The sequence below is a fragment of the Lissotriton vulgaris genome, unplaced genomic scaffold, assembly GCF_964263255.1.
Source record: "Lissotriton vulgaris unplaced genomic scaffold, aLisVul1.2 SCAFFOLD_2125, whole genome shotgun sequence".
Taxonomy (NCBI): Eukaryota; Metazoa; Chordata; class Amphibia; order Caudata; family Salamandridae; genus Lissotriton; species Lissotriton vulgaris.
In genome coordinates this window covers 333386-357325 of record NW_028246696.1, presented here as the reverse complement: position 1 = coordinate 357325, position 23940 = coordinate 333386, and the positions used below count along the sequence as shown (strand labels likewise).

General features: G+C 43.8%; 1 protein-coding gene across 1 annotated transcript in view; it reads right to left on the bottom strand.

Moving 5' to 3' along the window:
* LOC147665788 (voltage-gated inwardly rectifying potassium channel KCNH7-like) overlaps positions 1 to 23940 on the bottom strand; it is a gene marked incomplete at its 5' end in the record, with an annotated part of 344861 nt that overhangs the window by 68044 nt on the left and 252877 nt on the right. The window contains one exon of the mRNA XM_086949481.1: positions 17705 to 17953. Coding sequence (XP_086805607.1) covers positions 17705 to 17953 — 249 coding nt within the window. The remainder of the gene's footprint in view (positions 1 to 17704; positions 17954 to 23940) is intronic.

Sequence of the window (23940 nt, the reverse complement as noted above, 5' to 3'; positions counted from 1 at the left end):
TGTTATTTGTAAAATCCATGATAAATTAATTGTATGATTTTTTAACTGTGTCAGTGATTTGATTAAGCACTTTTTGTATTTTTAATAAACTAATCATGAATAACACTTTTTCTTATTGTTGATAATTTGATGTGCACTACATTAGGTGATCTATTTTTTGGCTACAACAATTGATGTTTTATAGTATCTGCTATTTTCTCAGGACTTATTAGTTGCCTAGGATAAGTTATTTATATAATATTTGTGCCCTGACCTAGGAACTATCTAGCAGTATCAGGGGGTCCCTTTTGTTATATATTACATGCGACCAAATGCATACATGTATCATTAATTAGTAATACAGAAAGTTCTTTCTACCTGATATTCAAAAGGACAGCACCTCTGGTCAAGTATCTGGTGGGTAGGTGTGACCTGGCTGGGATAGTGAATATATTTTTGCCATGCGGGGTTTGCTTCAGGACAGGGCTGTCTTTAGCACTAGTGGCACACCCCGAGTGATCACCTCTGCCACAGACTCCTTCACTACCACCCTTTAACAGAGACATTCAAGCCTCCATAACCACTCTCTCTCATATGCATTTAATTTGTTTCATAGCACCCCTCACATCAGGGTAGGGTGTCAGGTCACTTTGTATCACAAACATATTACACAGAGACAATCAACCGTAGGCATGTAAATCAACATAAAGGAAATGTTACATATGACAGAGGACTAAAATGTGTAGGAGTCACATTTCATCCATACTCGTAGACAAATACAGTATAGCTTAAGAGTGCTTGGACAGCACAAGCAGAAACTCAGAATTTAAAATGTAACACCATGTTTAAGAGTTTTCTTTAATAATAAGAATTATTTTATTCCCAAATTAACCCTTTTTGCAATATTAGGATAAGGGAATCGTAAATCGAAAACATTCAAGTACTTTATCCATAACTTGCAATTTGCATGCAGCTCTTTGATGACAGTTAATAGCACACTGTTCAATATTAGGATGTTAACTTTTAAACTGAAAGTACCAAATTGATCGGATGTACATTGTTACAACGCATGCTTTTACCACGCATGCCTTTACAATGCAGGTTTTTCAACGCAAGTCGTTACAATGACTTGCATTGGGGGTGCTGGATAGTGAATAGTTTAATTTACTATTCCAACTCCAGTCCCCGTGGATAGTAGGGAAGGTGTTGGATAGTAAATTAAACTATTACCTATCCTAGAGCGCCCCCCAGCGCAAGTCCTTGTAATGACTTGCGTTGAAAAACCTGCGTTGTAAAGGTACTGCGTGGTAAAAGTTGCGTCGTAAAGGATGTTTCCCAATTGATCTAATTATGTGCACTTTGTGATCTGCATGGTGCACAGTTCTTTGCAGCAGGCATATTAACCCTCTGCTCATTGATCAGCAGAGTTATCTTGACATTTTTATTGTGGTCTGAAAATTGCTGGAGGCAATGCACATCGCAGCAGCAGGTGGTTTTAAAAGTCAGCAACCGGCGCAGTTGCACCTGTCACACTGGTCGCATCGCCATCTTAGAGCCAGCCCTGCGTCAGGATCTAGAGTTTTCTGTCTTGCTTGGGTTTTCTTGGTTGGTTTTAGCCTTGTTCGTGATGCCTGAATGCTATGGGTGATAATTGGTGGAGTTACTGGGCCTTATCCCACAGGAGTATAAGATCTGCTGCGATGGCTTTTCCATGTGTATTTAATGCTAATGTTGAATGAATGCGTTGCTGAAGCCTGTGCCATTCAGAGGATCTAATGCATGTTGTGGTCATGATACAATGCATTGGTCCATGTTGGCACAATACCTCTTTTCACAGCAGCTCTAGCTTCAGCCACTTCTCCGTTACCACACATGTATAAGGCAGACGAGCAGGAGAGAAGCTTAAGACTCGGTAAACAAATCACTGCTAAAGCATTGCTGTTTTAGTTCTGTTGCACATATTCCATATGCATTTCTCTGAAGAAAGCATTGCTGTTTGAGACTGTATGAGACAATCTATATGCTACGTCTGTTAATCTTTACAGAAGCCTGTTCAGCTTTTAGGAACTGTATTGATTTGGCTCTGTGGGTGCTCAGTCACAGCTCACAAACTGTCTGTAGCAAATTGCCCCAGGTAGAACGAAGGTTGAGAGGGAGTCCGATGAAAGTGATAGAAAGGTGAAGAATGCCCAAAACTTAGGAATTGGCATTCCTACTTTCGCCTTACCACCCATTGACTCAATTCAATTCAATTCAAAAACTTTATTAGATCATTTTCAAAAAAAATAATCATAAAAGTGCATACAGTACATCACATAACTTACAATTAACAGATTAAATTTTATAGACATTAAGTTACAAAGGACATACTTTTCCTAACAGATACAGATTTTAAAATGTATACAGCAGTAAAAAAGCACACATCAGGTGCATCAAGTGCAAATAAAAGGCTCATGGCCGATTTCATAGAAAATACCTTATATTTTTTTAAAAGTGGTTTCAAACAGATGATACGGAATTGAAGGTAATAAGGGCAAATCTATAAAAAGTGCTCAGTGCTCTGCTTTGAGGTCCCGTCACACGGGCATGGGGCTACAGTATGTATCTTGATGTGCGGACAAGCAACAAGCATGTGAACAATCCCCATTCGTAGTCTAGTAAGGACATACTGGTGTGAGCGTATAGTTACCATTTTTAGATATTCTGCAAAACCAGATTCAGCCAGGTTATATGTATTGTAGAAACGGTGTGTAGAATACTGGTTGGTGGCAACACTACGCTTTTGTGCCTTAGCCCTCCTATACACGAGCTTAGCTCTTTTTTTGGGATATCCGAGGCACTGGACTCAATAAATCCTAATTATATAGGCTCTCCTCAGAAATCTCCTCACCTCTCACTGAGGACACTTAACCAAAGTGCTCTGATCACTGCTCTTCATACAAGGGTAGCTGCATGAATGGGGAATGGTTCCCCTCTCCAGGGTGAAGGCACAATGAAGAGCATCAATAAATAGAGGTCATGCCCTTCTTCTGCCTTACTTTCTCTCTCACATTTCTCCCACGTCCAGTGACCCCGGAGTGATCTCACCATTTTGCAAATTGCATCATCCTATAGTGGGGAATCATTATCAAGAGAGAAATATAAGAAAAAAGATGTTAGGAATCATTTTTTTGCCTCACTCTCCCATGTAGTAGTCTTAGTCCAGTTAATGTTTGGCTAGTGTTACCGACCAAATCTGCTCACAAATTAAGCATCTGCTACTACCGTAACTAGTACATTTCCTTGTGAGCTGCCCCTCTGCTCCCTTGTAAACTATATTTAAGTTGCATAAAGCTTCCTACAAAATACCTTGGCTAATGTGTCAGAATATTGTGTACAAAAATAATATGACATAAATAGTGTGCCATAAATACAATTTAAAAACATATTGTCCTATTGGATGAGATTTCATCCAATAGCATCGCAGCTGCGAAGCCCCACACCAAGTGATGCTAACACTACACATCGACCTTCTCCACAGCTGAAGGCTCGAGCACCTCTGAAGTACAGAGGATTGCTTCTCTGCGCCTGCCCAGCATCAACAGGTGTGCGCAGGCTTTGGATCATGACAATTGGTGCCAGTTCTGCAAGCTCTAACTTTCTCCATAGTGGAAACAACATACCTAGGCTTATCATAGCAAAGGCAGATAACCACCTTATGCATACTTCATATCCATCCCATTCATCTCCCAAGATAAGGCTTTTGGGACCTGGCCCTTTCTGCAGGGCTATCCTTAAACTTTTTTGCCTTCCGTCTCCCTTTATTCTGACACTCTTTTTATTGGCTTGAGGACTCTGGGCACTTTATCAGTGCTCAAGTGCATGTGCTCTCTCCCCTAAACATGGCATTATTGGTTAAAACCTGTTAGGTATATTTGATTTACTTGTAAGTCCCTTGGTATACTATATACCCAGGACATGCACATTAAAAACTACCAGTAGGCCTGGAGCACTGATTGTGCCACCCACAGAAGTAGCCTTTCAAACCTGTCTCAGGTCTACCACCACAGGCCCTGCGTGCACAGTCTACTGCCACTTCAACTTAGCATTTTAAACTACTTCCCAAGCCCTAAACTCTCCTTTTATTACACATTAGTCACCCCTAGGCTAAGCCCTAGGTAGCCCTTTGGGCAGGGTGCTGTTTAAGTAAAAGGCAGACCATGAACTTTTATGTTTTGCATGTCCTGGTAGTGACAAACAACCTATTTCACGTCTCACTACTGTAAGGCCTATTTCTCTTATAGGCTGGCATTGGGAATTCTCTTACACAGTTTTAATTGATAATTCCTGATCTGAAAGAAGTAATGTTGCCATTTTTACAATTGTAGTGATAAATCCTACTAACTGGCGCAGTTGGATTTCACATTAATATTTTAGAAACACCCTTTTTAAGAAGTGGGTGTTCTGGGCTTATAACTCTTTGTGCTTTGCAGCCTGTCCCAATGTACGTCTGGGCTGGGTCACTGCTACACTTTCCAGTGTTTTACCCACTTTGTGGGTCACAGCTATTCTTTCCAGACAGTCACAATACAGGAAGGGCTGTTAGTGACAGGAGGCACATTTGCATTAATCTTCATACTAATACTTTTCCTAGACAGGGATATGGAGAGGTGGTTCACACTTACATTTGAATAGGTTGTGTCCTGCCCTCACACAAAGGACTGATTTACCCTCTATTGAGCCCCTTGATCCAGGGGTGTCTAAAAGGGATCTTTGGCACTTCTAAGGGGTCTTTTGAAGTCACCCCCCATATCAAATGCATTTTTGAGTATAGGTTCTGGGGATCTGACCCCATATTTTCAGACACTGTGTGGGATTTGAAACCAGACATCTGCACATTGCCAGGAGGACTACTGTGCTGGCAGGAGAAACCACCATTCCTGCTAACCTCTTTGCTGTGTTGGCCTGTTGCCTGCTGAATACTGGGCTGCAGGAGGGGTTGCCACTTTAAAACCTATCTTGATGTGCTGACCTGCTGTCTGCTACTTGCTTTTGTGCCCTGAGTGTTCTCTAAAGGCTTGTTGGCTTGCCCCCTGTTATTTCAGTGTCTCAGGACCATAAAAGACTCTGCATCAGCATTATTGCTGTGGGACTCTGATTCCAGCAATTCAAAGCTTCAACCAAACTAGCACTTGATTCTCTTCCAGTGCAGCTCTCTGTGCTGCCCAGAAACAGCACATATTGCCTGCCTGAGCACCTACACTGTAGTGTGGATCTCATGCCTGGAAGCGGCACCTTAAGCAGGGAGAAAGTGAGTTGCCACTCTGCGAGACACATGCCAGGGAGACTCCCACTGATGTCAGCATGCTTCATCCCACCCTCGAGGGACAGAACCCTATGTGGTGCGGCCGCACCCGTTGCTCCTCAGCAGTCCGGAAGGAGAAGCCTGACCTGTCTAGAGATCACAGATCCCAATCCTGATTAATCCCCAAGTCTGTCCTGATCGACTAAGGGCAGCCAGCATGGCCTGAACCTCAAGGCTGACCAGGGAACAGCACAAAGATCCTACCAGTGGATCTGTGAGATCTGTGTACCTGCCTGCACACTCACATACAGCTTTGCTGTGCTGCACGCACTTGTCCCAGGGGGACCTGTATAGCTTGAAAAATGAGTGCCTGCCCAAAGCGGTGAAGTCGTCCCATGCAGCCTTGTGGGTGCTCTGTTTTAGGCAGGTCGTTGCTACCTGAGTGGCCCTGGAGGGATGGGGGCATTCCTTGTTTTTCATTCCTGCGGGGGGGGTCTCAGTGGAGGACCCAGAGGGAGGCGTATGACCGCCTCCAGATACTAGAACTGGCGGGACTGTCCTAACATGGTTATTAATGCTCAAAGTTCATTTTGGTTGATCCCTGATAGGGATTCTTGTCCTTGCAATACCGTAAAGTATCTAATAGGAGTGCAGGTCCTCCTGTGTTCTATGTTTTCTTCCCGCTACAATTGTTTGCAAGATTATTGCAATAATGGTGATTGTCTCTAAAAGCCTGAGTGGTGGGTTTTGCCTGCCTGAGGTGCATACCTTAGCCGACCAGAAACCCAATTTATAACAAGGCTAATCTCTTTAAATGGACCTCTTATCAAGGGGGAGGCTTTGAATAGCCAGCTGGCCAGCAGAGCAGTTAAGGTGGCCTGGCAGGATAGTTCAAAACATGAATCTCAAAAAGACAGTTTTACAGAAGTTCTTCCAAATCTAAAATACAAATATGAATGCATAAAAGTCAAAATTGATCCTGACAATTCAAAGTTGCATTTTAAACATTAGTGACCCAAAATGTAAGCACAGTTAAAACATTATAGGCTTACACCGCAACCAAAATTAAAGGAGACTTTGCTTTTAGGATTCCCAATTGAATCATGATGCCTGAGAAGTGCATGAGTAATTCGTTCTGTGTCCCATTTTGAAAGGGCTATCTGCACCCAGATACCAGCCACATAACGTCTTTGTCCCTCAATATGTAAATGCGGGTACAAGCATTTACACTAGTTTTCAAAGGTAACCAATGCAGAATCTCTTGACTCTGTTGTGCAGCAGCAGGCTTTATTTTAAAAGGTGGTCACTGGTGGTTACAAAATCTTTCAACAAAAGCATAAATTAAATGATGCCTTGTTAATTAAGGAGCTCCATTCATAGCGGAGATCCAAAAAGCAAATAGATTAAGGGGTTTTCCTGGTCAGTCAGAACCCACCCTCTTTCAACCATATTTAGGTCAAACATTTTTCTGAATATGATATTCTTATCAGGGACGGCTCCTCTAGTAGGACAGAGGAGCGCCCCCCCACTGCTTTCTGGCAGTGCGAGAAGCAGAAACATAAAATGGTAATAACTTACAGTTATTACCATTTTATGTTTGGTTGCGAATGGGCGGTGGGCGTACCTGCTCTGCGAGCAGGGGAGAAGTGGTGTGCCCACTCTTGCCCTGAGCACGCAAAGACTGTTTGGTCGGCCCTCTGGGGCCACCCAAACCAGTCATACACACTCTATAGTTTTCCTTGCAGCCTGCAAAGTAGCTTACATGGAGAACATGGCCTCCCCGTAAGCACCTGGCTGGGCGGCGTCCCAACCAACCACGACGCTGCTTGCAGCGGTGTGATTGGCTTAGGAGAGGAAGCCTGGCTTCCTGTTCCTGCTGGAGGGAGGAGAGCAGGAAGCAGAAGACGTGGGACCCGGCTAGCAGAAAGGTAAGTCTATTTTTTTTATTATTAAATGAACACCCCACCCTGCGCAACCCTTCCTTGACCAGCCGCGGCACTTGCAGGTAAGAGCAGTGGGGCGGTGGGGCCAAGTGAGGGGGGATTTCGACAGACAATATAGAGGAAATCCCCCCTCACCCGGCCCCACCACCCCATCGCTCTTACCTGCAAGGACCGCAGCTGCCCGTGACCCCTCCATCCACTTGACCTACGCACACGCCCCCCCACCCACTAGCCATGCTGGCCGCTACTGATTCTGATATTACTCCATCCAGAACTTAAGTTGAGGAACACACTGTTATTGCTATATACCAGGGTTGCAAGGCTGATTTGGTTCCATTTTGTGCTTCTATTTTCCCCACCACCCACTACCTGACATGTTTTCTCACTCTTGCAGGTTCATTTTCAACCATGCTGTTTTGTTTAATCTGACATCAAAATCGATTTTCAACAAATAATGACTTTTTAGCATTCTTCTGTATTAATTGTAATTTACTTGAAATATATTTTTAGCTTTAGTAAAAGACATTTGTAGTCATTTGCAGTAACACCACAAATGCTGCAATGAAAAGTAAAATGAATGCTTACATGGATGATTTAGCTTTCTTGCCAATGGAGTTGGTGTAATGGATATTGAAGATAGTAACAGAAGGATATTTCGGCGGATAAATTAATTAAAAAACCTAAGCTATAGTAGTGCTATAACGTCTTTTTACATGCCATTTGTCCAATAGATGTGATGTTTCTTTATATGGATTTCTTGATTTTGCCATTGCAGTCCTGAAATGATGGATGCTTCTAAGTCCTTCAACTCCAGAAATCAGTGAAAGAGCCTTATGGGAATCTCAGTACCGATTCTCCATAGATGTCTTGACAGGTTGAGGCTAAGTGGGTTGCAAACCTCTAATATAAAATTCACCAGTTCCACTTACAGCCATACGTTGTGCCTTGGCATGTGTTCAATGTAAAGACAAAGGTGCCAGTTTTGATATGAATGTGGTTTCTGGCATTTGTGGCTTGCAGTGTGCATCCAGAACCTGTATATTTCAGCATTTTGAATTGACAGGTGTGGGAAAGAATGTCATCACACACTTTGATAATGGTTTGATAATGGTGAAGTGGTTCCTCTACGTGTCGAAATCTAGTTATTTCTCAGGATAAAAGAAAGACACATGAATCATTCCCTAATAATTTAATCTGCTTCTTTGTGAGATGAATATTTATGTGGATTCTTTAAAAACTACATAAAGGAACAGTGTTTCCTAGGCAGGTGACAGCTGCTCAAGTTCCTCTGGCCCCACAACGCTGTGTAGGGCAAGAAGGACTCACAAAGAAATGTGGGTCTTGGAGGGATACTGTGAGTGACAGATGCTCTGGTATCCAGTCACAACTGCCAATATGTCATAGGGGCAGCTGTTAGCTGTTCTGGCCCTCCCTCACCGACATTGTTTAGAGGGAAAAGGAGGACTGGAAAAGTAATCAACCCACTACAACATGGAGGAGTTGTTATCTGCTGTAACACTCACACCTGCTCTTGTTCATGGTGGAGTGGGAGAAATACCCTTAACACGTGAGCACTGTGACCAGGCACCAAATACCCTCTTTCAAAATGGTGGATGGTAATTAGCACAAAATACTAATTTGAACTAGGGCAAGGGGAGTGTAAGGAAGCAATTACACCTGCACTTGGGCTCTGTAGGGGAACAAAATAGTGCACATATCTCATGTCATTGGGAAAAGCAGGAGTGTTAGGGGGCACCAAATACATCTCTGTTCTTGGGAAATGTCAGGAGGACACTGTATCCAGCACTTGATACCCATTAACACCTGATGCCATTGATGTTCACTTCTCAATGGGTCCATTAATTTTTCAAAAACTAGTCTACAGTATTAAACCAAACACAAAGGGGCATATGTACAAGGAGTTAGCAGCAATTTTCCGACGGTTTTGCAGCGAGAGTTTTATCGCCTTATGTACAAGCTGCCACTAACCTCTGTTAGCGGCAGTTTTCTAATGAAAACGTCCATTTATAAAGATCGCCACTTCTGTGAGCGATATTGATATGCAAGGGAGGCGTTCCCATGCAAAAACGGCCGCTTACCTCTCTTTGCGATATTTACATGGGGATTCGTTAAGTTTGTAGAACCCCAAAAATTGCAGTTTTTTTAAGATCAGAAAACAGCTGGTCCTAAAAATTGAGATAACCCTTGGGGCCTCATTTCAGCAGGTTTTTTTGCTGGACTGCATTGCAAGCAATGTTGCTGCGCTGCCCTGCGACAAAACTACAGGGCAGGACTGCACACCATCAATAAGATAGTGGGCATTCCTGGGCCACACTCATGAAAAGTGTTACAGCGCTGCGACAAGGCAGCGTTGCAACATTTTTCACTACACCCTTTTTGCGACACCACGGATGTGCTGTACTCATTGGACAGTGCTCCATGACAGATACGTCTGGAATCCTGACACATCTGTCTGCGCTAAAGTCACGCATTGCTGCAGTCGTGTCACAACCATGCCTCAACTCCAGCAATATATGAGGCCAGCCTATCCCTGTGGCACTGCGTCACCCTTACGCCTACCATCATGCAGGCGTAGGGTACTGATGCAGTGCCATTCTTGAGGGGTGCCCGGGTGTCGGCACAGTTGGAGATCCATCGGTGGCGGTTGCGCACTGCAGTGTCATCTGTAAGTGTTGGCGGAGTGGTGGTCCTGAGGGAGTTGACGAAACGTACTTCGGTGGCCTTGATCCAACTGCGAGGGGGCGATGATGGCGGTTGTGTACAGTGGGCATGGTGAAGATGTGATGTATACACTAAAGATAGGTCCAGGAGAGTCAGGTGTGTGGCTGTAGTTGAGGGTCCCACTGGTGGAGGTGACGTGCTCAACCGTGTGTCCTGCTATGTGGCTTGCTGCGGTGACTAGCTGCTTGAGTCTGATGTTGGCGAGCAACCCCAGGAGGGGGTGGTGTTCTGGTCACTGGGGTTGTCCAGGTGAAACTTGAGTTCGCCATGTAGGATGACATCGGTGGATGGGAGAGCCTAGTGTGCAATGAGGCCTATAATGTTATTGGCAAATGGGTGTTAATGGCCCTTGGGGCCTGCAGATGAGGGTGCCGCAGAGGATGGGCTTGGGGTTGGTCCGGATCTGTAAGTTAAGTTGTTCCATGGTCACCGTTGGATCATTAGAGTGCGTGGTCAGTCGGAGTGTGCTTCTGTAGGTGATGGCAATGCATCCTCCTGGGCAGTCGGAGTGGTCCTTGAGGGTGATTTAGTAGCTGTTAGTGATGGCGTTGTCCGGTCTGGAGCAGTTGTTGGTCCTGGCAGGCAATGTGGCGTCTAGGGTTGATGGTGAGGAGGGTGCTGGCGCCACAGGGGCAGACGGTCGAAGACGGGCGTACCTATGGTTCGCCTTTGGCACAGGAGATGTCCATTACAACACATGCATTACATCGTCATGCCTTTACAACGCGAATCCAACAACGCAGGTGCCTTTACATTGCATTACATTACAATGCATTGTGAGGTCAGTAATGGGGTGTTTTTAATTTTTAGAGTGGGTATGGGTTTCGGTTGTCAGAGATGAAATGTGGGGTGTATTATGGGGAAACATTTGAAATTTGGGGTGTGTTTTGGGGTCAGTCATGAGAATTGGGGCGTGCATTTGGGTCAAATTTGATTTTTAGGGTGTGTTTTGGAGGCTCAAATAGGATTTTTAGTGTTCAGGGTTTGCTTTTAGGTGCAAGGGTTAGTTTTACGGTTGCACTCACTGAAGTGGGAATAGTAATGTTTACATCTCCGCAATCCAACACCTTCCATACTGTTGCAATATGCCTAGTATTAGTATGCATTGTAATGGAATGCAATATAATGGTATGCGTTGTAACTCCATATATACCTTTGGCACACCAGTGTTACGCCTGCTGTGCATGGCCGCACAGCGGCCACCATTGAGAAGTGCAGGTGGGAAAGGCCGGAAAGAACACTGGATGGGGTGTGGACGCGGGGGTGTGTGAGTGAGCGAGTGTTGTAAATATTTAAATGAGAGAAATCTTACCTCGAGGCCGGGTCCCGTGTCTTCATTGCTCCTGCTCTCCTGAGCCTGCTTCCAGGAACAGGAAGTAGGCAGTCAGGCTCCCTCCCCTAATCCAATCACCGGGATGAGACGTTCAGCCAGGGGTTGGAGGTGTGGGCATGTTCTCCATGCAGGCTGTTATGCAGCCTGCATTACAAACAGGACAGTGCGCCTGACTGCTTTGTGTGGCCTGACCGGGCCGACAAAACAGTCACTGCGCACTTGAGGGGGCATGCCACACCACCCCTGCCCTGCTCCGTGAGTGGAGCAGCCCTACCCACCCTCCCACCCGCAAAGGAAACATGGCATGATTACATCAGGAAGTTATCATCATGTGATGATTGTTCCTCTTCTTGCACTGCTTGAAAGCAGTGGGGTGACGCTCTTCTGTCATAGCGGATGAACCGACACCGAGGGTGCGTAATCTACAGGTGCTAGGCCTGGGCGACTCAACCCCCGGGCTTCCTCTGCTACCTGTCCCCCCTTCTCCTTACCTGGACACTGACACCGTGGCGCAATCCGCTAAACTCTTTCCATATCTGTAACTCAGTCAGCAGGAGCCTCAGCTAGGTGGGATTGCACAAGCCTGGGTACAGCAGTCACTGCCAAGTCCACTGGTGAATCTCCCGATGCAGTTGATGCAGCAGGGCCCCCATAGGTGTGAACTTGCAGAGCACCCACAACACAAGTATGGCGCAGCTCAGGGGCCTCACCCTCCACAGCGTCCGGCCAGCGCAAACTCATCCGGCATGTGATGCAGAGAGGTGCCGCCCACCATTGGTAATCCTCTCTGTGCACCCCGGTGTACTTGTGGATCGTAGTAAGTGATGCAGACCTCCCTACATTGGTGCGCAGGAACGCCTCTACCATTCACAGCTCCAAGGGGTGCAAGGCGGTCTTCTCACACAGGTCAGCAAAGTGTCTCCATGCAACCGGCCAGACTTTACCACCAGGTATGGGCGATCGCCGCACCTCAATGTCTACTGCCATGGCTCATCGATTTCACAGCTCCTCCGCATTCCACTCCAGGCTCCAGACGCAGGTTCAGTGAGGCATCCAGGCTCCAGACACAGGTCCAGTGAGTCATCCAGGCTCCAAAAGCAGGTCCAGCGAGGCATCCAGGCTCCAGACCCGGGTCCAGTGAGGCTTTCAGGCTCCGGACGCAGGTCCAGCGAAGCATCCAGGCTCCATACGCAGGTCCAGCGAAGCATCCAGGATCCAGACGCAGGTCCAGTGAGGCAACCAGGCTCTAGGTACAGGACCTGCGAGGCATCCAGGCTCTCATCCTGGTCATCCTCGATGTTGGGTGGCTTGAGGTGGTTGCTGATATGTGCTGCACTTGGCCCTGGCTGCTCCATTCGGCATTTCATTGTTTTCTTTACCTATTTTCTATTGGAGGTCGACTGATAGGCTATTTGTTCAAATAGAGGAAAAAAAACTCACAATGGGCTGACTTACGTGCGTTTTTTGCGGCTATTGGGCCTTTCGTTGTTTTTCGCCCGCTAACCCCTGAATTCCTATCACCATCACGCTAATGTTAGTGGCAGTTTTCACTGCTGATCTCTGAAGCTATCGCCATGTGGCAGCATCTTGTACATACGTCGCTAACAGGGCGATAGTTTTCAGTGGTACACAGCGGAAAGAAAACTGCAACTAACTAGCGTTAGCTGTAGTTTTCGCCAGTCCTTATACATATGGCACAAAGTTTTCAGTTGTACCAACACTTTTCTTCATGTTAGTTTAAATGTTCTCCTGTCAAATAAAGTTTGCTGCCTGTTTGGATAAGAACTGATAGCATGCCCCACTTGTCAATGTGCAATATGTTTGACAGGAAAATTACAACATTCTCTAACACATTTCCTGTTAAATTTCAAAGAGATCTGTCAAAGGGCTGATGCTATTTCCTTTTAAAACATTGCTTTTTCTATGACCTCAGCTCATCCTTAACTACTACTAAATACATGGTAAAATACCTTTCAGTGATTTGGCCAACATATGCACTAAGAACCTGATTCACAAAAGTAAAGCTACACTTTTGTGTAAGTTTAGTCTTTTTTGGTATTTACAAAAAATTATTTATTAATATAATAGTAACTTTATGACTGTGGAGACTCTGCTGCCGGGGGGGGGCGGGGATAACTCCGCACATAAAAGGATAGGACAGGCCTATCTTTTTATGTGCAAAGTTGTTCGCCCTGGCTGCGGAGTCTCTGCAGTTGTAAAGTTAATATTAATTCATAGTTTGTGAATACCGAAAAAGAGTAAACTTACACAACGTATCAGCTTAACTTTGTGAATCCGGCCCTCACATGGTATTCTGCAAGGCAAGAACACTTTAATGTCCTTAAATGACGTTCTAAGTTCTCTTTTTGGAGGTTTTCTCTTGAGGCTATCAACACTTCTTTGATGTAACAATTACTCTCCCAGTGGAGGTCCCTTTCATTCTGACCAGATGGCATGTTTGCTTCCAGAGCACATTAGCTACGGATCGTTGTCCCAAAACAAACACGAAGCGAAACACTTTCTTCAGAAAATAAAGTGCGAGCATTGAAATGAATTAGACAGATGTATTACTTTAATGCTAGTTTTAGCGCAACTACAAAAGCTGCACTTTTACAGCTATTAATTCGCAGAAACTACATATTTATTTATTTTGCAGAATGCTTTTATTTGGTTTTAAAGAAACAAAACAACAAGAAAGCCCTATATGAAACGCAAAAATACACAAAGAGCGTTCCATCTCCTCATTACACATTTTCAATAACATGCAACCCCCTGAATCAGTTACAGGCATCTAATCATAATAGGAAGGCAAGATCTCACCACACTTGAAATGCCCCACAATCATATTGTGCCTCCACAGAGAAGATAGGTCGGTCAGTGTTCTAGGAATGCCTTATTGGACCAAATGGTCTCTAAGATTTTTTTCCTTTCTTAAAGGAAAAAAGGGGTCGTTTATTACAGGTGCCAATAGATTAAATAATGGCTAATGTTTTCTGATAATTTTAGTAATTGAATTGCTTTGGGTACAAAAATCAGTAATTTCTCTTTTGGGGTCAATAAAAAGTTTCATTAGTAGTACCATGCCCGTTTAAGGGAACACTTCAAGAGCCTGTATGGTTACCCCTTGCCTCAAAAAAGAACTAGAGCTCATCACAGAACTAAAAAGCGAAAAATGAAGGGAAGTGATACCATAGCAGATGCAAAATCCGCTGTTGAAAAGGTGAACAAAACTATTGCAGACTGTAACACTATTGAATGAAATAGAAAAGTCAACAATATGCAAAAAGACAATAACAACTTATTTAAGAAAGGGTTCATCTCTATCTTCTCGTTGACTTTTATGCACAACCAGAACAACAAAAACTAGACAATCCAGTCTATGGGGAGATATCAGAACCAAAAATCGGATACTTTCTCAGGGACCTCTGGCAGCTCGGCTGATGAATCAGAGCCTGGTGATGCCACCAGTAATAATTATAAATAAATACATACATCTTTATTCAGAAGTAATCACAACAATAAAAGATAAACGTAGACCTTCCTTAAAAAGAACAACATTACAGTAATGAATCATTAAAAAAGTTGTACAAAAATCGCAAAGTCCAAGTAGCTGTCAGTCACATCTTGATATTCTTGATCTAAAATCAGCCCTAAGAAAATTCGTGACAACAAAAAGGATGTGATCATTGGGCAAAAGCTGTAAATACATAAGTGTGACGTGGGCTTGTCTTAATTTCATAGATTTTAGAAGGGCCTTAAGAAACAATCTTTTGGGATATGTAAATTATTTGCATAAGAGAACAAAATGTAAGGTGTCCTAAGGAGACCTAGCATCGCTGCCACAGGGCCCTCTCACGTTTGCAAGTAAAAGACCAGGGGCCAGATGTAGGAAGGCAAATACCGGTCGGTAACGGCCGATTTCGGGCGTTACCGACCAGTATTTGGAGTTTGGGATATAGGGGCATGTTAAAATATAGATTCGGTAATTTTACCGAATTGGTAATTTTACCGATTCGGTAAAATTACCGAATCTGTATTTTGACATGTAGGTAGCACTGTAATCAGTGCTACAGGGGTTTAAAAATTCGTTATTTACCACCAACTAGAAGTTGGTGGTAAATAATGAAAACCCTTTAAAAAGCATTTTTTTTGCTTTTAAAACAGTGCCATGTTGCAGATATACATGCCTAAGGGCATGTATGTCTGTAACATGTGCACCCATGCACAATTGAGGGGTTCAACAGGGTGTCAAAGTGACACCCTGCCACCCTTCTATGTTTCCCCCAATTACCGAATCGGTATTTACCGATTCGGTAATTGACTTTCATTCCTATGGGCCTCCAGGCCCATAGGAATGAATGGCAATTACAAATCGGTAATTACCGATTCGGTCATTACCGAATCATACCGATTCGTTAATTAAATCGGTAAAATTAACGACATCCCAATTGCCAGTTCTTAAATACCGAATCTGTATGATTCGGTATTTAAGAATCGTATTCTGGGATTACCTACATCGGGACCCAGGTGGGGACGCCAGGAGGTAATGGAGCTGATTAAATCGAAATCGGGTTACTAAGGGCCCGATGTAGGTGCCCTAATACCGGTCGGAAACGGCCGAATTCGGCCGTTTCCGACCCGTATTAGGGTTTTTAGATGTAGGGCATGCATTTACAGAATCAGTATTTTACCGATTCTGTATTTACTGATTCGGTAACATTACCGAATCGGTAAATACAGACTCAGTAAAATACCGATTCTGTAAATGCAGATGTAGCTGGCACATGTCAGAGTGCCACAGAGCTTTAAGATTCAGTATTTTACCACCCAATTGGATTGGGTGGTATAATACCGAATCCAGGTGTGCATGCACATCTGTGCATGCACACCTGTGCAATGTGACACACAGACATGCCCTTAGGGCATGTCTGTATGCCACATGGCACACAAGTCCGGAATTGGGGTGCTAGAGGGTGTCAAAGTGACACCCCCCGGTACCCTTGCAAAAATCGGTAATTACCGAATCGGTAAATACCGATTCGGTAATGACCATTGATTCCTATGGGCTTCAATGCCCATAGGAATCAATGGGCTTTACCGATTCGGTATTTACAGAATCGGTAAATACCGAATCTTAACGATTCGGTATTTACCGAATCTGAAATACCTACATCCCCCCCTCCATTTTACCACTTCTTAAATACCGAATCGGTATGATTCGGTATTTAAGAAGTGGTAAAATGAACTTACCTACATCGGGCCCTAAGAATCTATCAGAAGCGCTTGTAAGGGTCAATAGGTTTTTCTCCATTCTCTGCACTGATTTTAGCATGACATGCCCTCTCACAGCTGGTTTCATGAGCTCAGTATTTTCACTCTGGGTAATGGCATGTTTAAAAAACAGCTTATTTACTATGCTCACATCCTGAGGCCTCAGTGTGTCACATTCAAAAAATATATCCGCCCTGCACTAGATTACCAAGGACTCCTTTACATAATAAATCCAGGGGATTTTAAGTGCGTGATCTAATGACAAACAGTCTAAAATGATCGAGCGGTTAAACTCGGCCTCATCCTTAGACCATAACTTCACCCAACAAAACAGAGGCTTCACTGACATTGACAGCAGTTTTGGTGATAGTAGACATGTGTGGTAGTGTTACTGTCTTACAGTTCTAACATTTCATGGGAGGTTTCGAGGTATTTTGAAGCTCTGTAGCAAATCATAGAAACACTGCAATATAGTCTACCAGCAAGGAAATTGTGTTAAAATGGGAAGAAATGTGCCAAAGTTTTCTTAAGGATGATTCAAATGCTTTTCTTGTGCGGAAACTATACATTCAGGTGTAATATCATGACGTGCCACTGTCACAGCATCAAGCTATTTTCACCTGCTTTTGTAAAATTCTCATCAAGGAGCCTCTTTGACAGTGGCGGGCGTTGTAGGTAAGCGTGGTGGTGTGGGGCGGAGTGTCGACAGATGACGGAATAGGGAAAATTAAATTAAAACATCTGAATCAGTAACCTATCGATTCCCTCCCCCCCCCCCCCCCCCCCCCCCCGCCCCACAGCGCTTATCTGCTCCGGCTGCAACTGCTTTTTGAGGATAGAAGAAAAAGTTTTTTTTTTATGCACTGTGCATTCCATTTTTATTTGTTAAATTGTAGCACAAATCTATCCACCCAGTTTGTTTACAGAAACTCCATTTTTAGTTTTTTCAGTTAGTGTGAGGGGAATTTGTACAACATTTGTTTGTTTTTTGATATCCAAATAAAGAAATATATTTCCGTATAGTTTCTACCAAACACATCGAGCTTTTTGAACTAATAAAATTACGGAAAAATTAATGAATGAAACTCTTTTTGAGACAGACAAATTACTTCCGTTTTGATTAAGAGAACATTGAAGTGCTGATTGGTTTACCTTTGAACGAATGACTTCTTTTGTTAAAGTTGATTCTGCCTGAGGGGCATATCGCCTCTTCAAACTCCAATCCTGATGTTTTTCTCATCACAGATGTGTAATCAATGATTTCAGCAAATAGGTTCTGTTCATTGTCAATGGAAGATGTGAAAGATGATGTTCCACTTTTCCTGTCATCTACTGGAGTTTTTGTGCAGGGATCATTCAGAGAACCTTTGGATTCGTTTTGATTATTTTCCTTTTCACACTCTGCAAGACGGAGAAAGCAGTTTATAATATTACCGCTTCCGCTGTGCCAGCTTGTTGTTTTCATAGGAACCCTGTCAATCCATCCAACCATCCATTTGCTACACATTCATCCGTTCATTCATTGTGCATAGAAAACAAAATATTGTGTCAATTCTAGATCAATGCATTAAAAGAAAACTGATTTAATGTCTGCCTAGCTTAAGAAGCTCTCAAAAGAATATTCAAAGACAGGTACAGCATGGCGACACTTTTTTGAATTTAAAATGCAGGAATGTAAAAATATGCATATGCATTCAACGAACGTCAAATAAATATGTGCCTGCTATAGCGTAAAATTTAGAGGAAGTGTACTAATACACGTGCAATTTTCAACATTTTGAAGGGAGGGGAAGCAGAGCATTCACAGGTGGTTGGTTCTTTGCCCCCAATTCTGGGCTTTTAGTTCCTGTGCTCCTGTTACAAAATATATTAAAGGTGTGATCTGTGTTTTTATAAGGCGGCTAAAGAGGGCATACCAGTTAGTGGCACCAAATACCGCACTTTGTATCCCCAAAGAATGTTTTGTTTTAGTTGCTAGCTGGGATTACGAACAAAAGGGACCTTGATCTTGATTTACAAGCCCCTTGCGCCTCTTTTACGCCGCAGTTGCGTCACAAAGCCAGCGCCATGCTGCGGGGTATTTACAACGTGACGCGTTACGTTGTAAAGCCCTGCACCACATGTAGGCGTTCCGGCGCGGGGGGGGGGGGCGTTCCGGTGCAGGAACGCTTCCTCAAAGTGACTGAGTGAAATCTACAAGATTTCATTCAGTTACTTTTGAGGTCATGCTTCGTCAAAACCCTGCGCCTGCTTGAAGCAGGCGTAAGGATTGACGCAGCATGTTAGGGATAGGGCACCCCTGAGCCTTGCTGGAGCTGCGTCGAGCTTGCGACACAACTCCAGCAATGTGACGCCTTTCCGACGTGGGATGCAATACGCATCTGCCCATCCATGCCCCACAGTGCGCAGCATTGTAAATGCGGCGCATCAGTGGCGGCGCACGGGTGGGCAGTTGCATCGCAACTCTTCTGGCGCATCCCTGCTGATTAGCAGAGATGCGCCAGAAGTAGTAAATCTGCTCCCAGGTTTCTTGTAACATGATATCAAACCTATGCAAATAAGCCATCCCTGGATACCCAAACTGGACTTAATTTGTGCGATATTTCAGCCAATCAACTTCAGAAGGAATCCGCTACTGTCTGCTGAAAAACTGTCAGTGACAGATATTAAAGGTGCATCAACAGCAGAATGTGATACACAGTAAGGAGAGACCACAGAGTTATAAACGTCAATAATGGAACTTTTTGGAGGCAGGATATCAACTAGACTAATGGATTGTTCATCAAGGTAGGAAGTTCCTTCTGAAGTTACCAGAATGTTTGGGCATCAGTTTGTAAGAAATTGGGTTGTTGGTTGACCGGGTGTAAAACCTGGTCAAGCAGCAGCACAATCCTTGTCAGGGTAAGGCACTAGCAAACCCCAAATTAACCTGTGCTCACTCCCTTGGTAGATTGGAATGGAGAAGTCAGGCTTAAATTAGAGGCAATGTGTAAAAGTATTTGTGCAACACATCAAACAATAAAACAATGAAAACATACCACACAAGTAGCCCACACTTGAGTTAAAAATTTGTAATCAATAAAACAAGATCAAAACAAGAAATATCCAGTAAGAACCTCCATGACACCGCTGACGGAGAGGAAACCTACGGTGGAGTTCCACGCCTCCACGTAGCCCGAGTTCCTATTCCTGACTCCTCCCCCACCTCACCTCGAGGTCAATGGCGAACGCTGCTGCTGCTCTGGCGTGCCGTGTTGCACTTTGCTGAGATTGTTGAAGTCGGATATAGTGGAATATAGCAGGCATGGCTAAAGGAGTGCTACGGAGCTGAAAATCGGCCTTCTAAGGAGACGCAAGGGAGTGAGGTGAGCGGCGCTTCTTCTCCTACGGACTCAGCCTGGGTGCGGTATACAATGTATCAGGATAGACTGACTCTGGCTGCACATTAACGCTTCTATGCGAGTGCCTTTCCATTTGCTGTTTGCCGCTGTTTGCTGCTTCGACTTGCGATAATACCCAGAGGGCGTTTTAAAGCGCTTCAAGAAGATTGCTGTAACTGTCGGGGCAAGTAAAAAAAAAAAAAAAAAACTGGCACTGGTTTCGGACTTTTTTCCACTAATCTACTGCTGGTGCTGGGGCTGTCTGTCCGAGGCTGTGGTGAATCGGTGGCTGACTGCAGCTGATAGCGGACTTGGCTGCGGAACAGTGTTGCTGGCACTGGTGCTGGCGCCGGCGCTGTGAAGAGTGCAGTGCTCTGGCTGTCATTTGAGGGAATTAACAAGCACCTAGGAGCCGATTGAAAGGCTCGGATTTCAAATTTGACGATAGAGGTGGGCTCTTCGGATAACCGGGGGTTCTGCAGGTGATTGAAATCGCTCTACCCCGCCGCTTTAACCATACTGTGGTGCATGTGGGTAAGACTACAGGTCCCAGCATTCCCAACGATTTGGCTTTTCTTGTGGTTAAACCGGACCAATTCTGATTGAAATCGTTTTGCTCCGCTATATGGCTTTAGTATTTAGCGTTGAAGCCGCTGTGTGGGCTTTGAATGACTGAGGGTCCTGGTTTTTCTTTCGCTGATATTTCGCTGATATTTAAATGACTCACTTACACGGACTGTTGCACGCCTGCTGGAAGCTTCGACTTTCTCACTAAACGCCACAGTTGCCTTTTCTTTTGAAATTTATATCTGTTTTATAGTACAGAGACATTTTGGCAATTGGCGGAATACATACTCAGAGCAGACTTGTGTTGGCGAAGTCAGATCAGCAGGATTAGACTATATTGTAAGTAGAATTGTTCATTCACCTTTTAGCCACCGCAATCTCTGTATAAACTTTTTTTTTTTTGCACTGCAGTGGCTCAAAATTTTCAAACTCTCTCTGAGGGCCGGTGTGGAAAAAACTACAAGTCCCAGCGTTCATAGAGATCTGAGAGGCTATTGGACTAATTCTGATTCAGATCTTTCTGCCCCCCCGCTTCCGCTATATAGCTTTGCATTGAAGCCGCTGTGAGGGCAAGACTTGAGGAAACTGGGGTCCCGCCAGTGATTGAATTATCGTAAATCTCAAGTTCTAGCACCCCCGACGCCCTGACTTTCTTTGGTGTTTACTAGACTTATTCTGTTTTGGTCAAAGATTGGAGGTCAGAGACTTTGAGAAACCTTTCTGTTGAGAATACTTCGTCTGGCTCTCTGATTATGGGCAAGCAATTGACGGCTAGGACCAGAGCGATAAAAAAACGTCAACAACTGAAAGATAAATCTGAAAAGGCTAAACTAGCGGGATCTGCTACAGAGAAGGAAAACTCTTCTGCGGAAAATTCGGAGAGCTCTGAAGAGGGTGAAAATGATCTCCCAACCGATAATAAGGGAAAGGAGGTATTAGAGCTGCCCGTGATTGGAATGGATATGACCTTGTCAAGTTCTGTAGAAAAATCACCAGGAATGGTACAAGGCATGAATTTTACTGTGGCACTTGATCCACAGGTCCCTAAAGACGCTCTGGCTATTTCAAATTCTACTTCTACTTCTAAAGTGTCTAAACTATTTCCGTTATTCGAGCGGAAGGGTACAGTGCACATCACTACTAATGCAGTCGGGACCCGCGCAATTTTGTCAGGGGTCCAGTCCCCTTAAATTCCACAGATTCAACGACGCCAACAAACAATGTAGTCAACTTAATAGATTCTTCGTCTTCTGATACAAAAACTGCATGTTTGAGTTTGAGTGAAGTCTCAATTTCTCCTTCTACGGTTGTTCCTCCTGCCGTGTCTTCTATTTTACCACAATCTAAATTAGATCTGAATGACGATGCGATGGCACATGAAATGGCACAAAGACCGATTTTGGAGATGGACACTAAGACTACTGGGGACTTCCAAATCTCGGTGAAAGACATGTTAAACTTGATATTGGGAGAAATAGGAGAGATGAAGCAATTTCAAAAGGCTGAATTGGCAGTAATTAGTAATCGTTTTGACAAAATAAAAGATTCAATGGCATCTTTCACAACTCGATTTCACGAATCCGAGACTAGAATTTCAGGGCTGGGGGACAATATGACTACTATGCAGAAGGAGGTGTCTACAATTTCCTAATCTTCAAAAGCCTTTGAAATTAAATTGGATGAGTAAGAGAATTACAATAGAAGGTCAAACCTTCGAGTAGTGGGTGTGCCAGAGAATATTGAAGGCTCGGATATGATGCAATGGATTACTTCCTTTTTTTCTCATGAGGTAATCCCTGAGTTTAAGGGAGACCTAACAATCACACGTGCGCATCGAGTTCCAGCTTGTCCATTTCTCAACTCCCCATTTCCTCGGACAATTATTGTCAACTTTGCTGACGTACGTGTCAAAGAGACAATCCTATCACAGGCCTTTAAGCAAAGACAATTTCATGCCAATCCAGCTACTAAATGTCGGATTTTCTCCGATATGTCGGCTGCTGCTGCTAGACGGAGAAAAGACTTTGTAAAGATCTTGCAATTATTCAAAGAAAAGGGTGTCCAAGCATCAATGGCACAGCAGGCTAAGTTAAAAGTTTTGATAAAAGTCAAATTCTACTTGCTTACTGATGTTGATGAGGCGCGGGAGATGCTTAACCAGTTGCAGAGTTAAGCCCTAATAAGACATTGATGTAACCAGATATGATTGTGGGGAGGAGGGCAGGTGAGGAACAGGGGGATCACAGGGTCAGGGGCGCAACAACAAGGCGCCTCCATGAGAAGGGTGAGTATCAGGTGGCCAGCGTGGGGAGGAGGTGAAGGTGTAGTGCAGGGCAACAGGGCTAGGTACTGGAGGGGAGCACCTGAGGTGGGGTGTGGGGTGGGGGGGGAGGATAGAAAAGAATTGAAGTTCTTGTGCGATTTTGATGAAAAAATAAGTGAGCAAGATGTATGCATTAACAGATTATTAATGGTTTATATAAGTGTTTATTGGGGGCTTAGAGTGATTTCCTTCAACGTTAATGGGCTGAATAATAAAAAAAAATGCGAGCAATTGAGCTCTGGACTAAGTCAGAACGACCAGCTGTTGTAATGCTTCAAGAAACCCATATTTCTACTGCCAATATTAATTCATTCTTTATGTTCAAAACCTAGTCGTTATATAGAGGGTTTTCATGCGCTCAAGAATCTAAAAGCGGGGTCGCCATTTTTCTAAATCAGAATCTAGATGCAGAAATTGTCCAGTATGAAGATGGGGGGGTGGGGCGGTGGTGGTGGGTCACGTGTTTAATAAAAGATAGGAAAAGACCAATTACTTTTGTTAGTTTTTATGCCCCTGTGGAAGACCGTGCCCCTTCAATCCTTGTTGTTAGTAAGGGGGGACATAGTGATAGGCAGTGATTTTAATATCCTCATGGATATAAAATTAGATTCCACTGGCGTGTCAAGGAAACAATCTAATCCAAAATCAAGAAGGTCCATTACGCAGAATATATTATTATTGGATCTCTGTGATTCTTGGCGCACTACATTTCCACAGAAAAAGGAATTTACGTGTTGGTCTGGGAGACATAGATCCTCGTTCCGATTAGATTTTTTTCTGGCTTCAAGGCTATTAAAATTCTCCTACCAAAAATGTTTTCACAATGGTTTTTCAGACCACGCAATGTTGTTAATTGAATTTGAGATAGGCGAAGAGATTAAGCCATCTAAAAGATGGATATTTTATCAAATGTATCTGCAGGACAATAATTGGATCTCTTTATTAAAAACTGAAATTATTGAGTTTATAGCACGTAATCTAGATACAGCCCCACTCCATATTGTATGGGATTCATTAAAAGCTTTTATTCTTGGTATCATAATTAGTAAAGATGCAGAAGAATGGCGCATTATTAAACAAACTAAGACCTCACTTTATCAAAAAATCCATTCACTTAC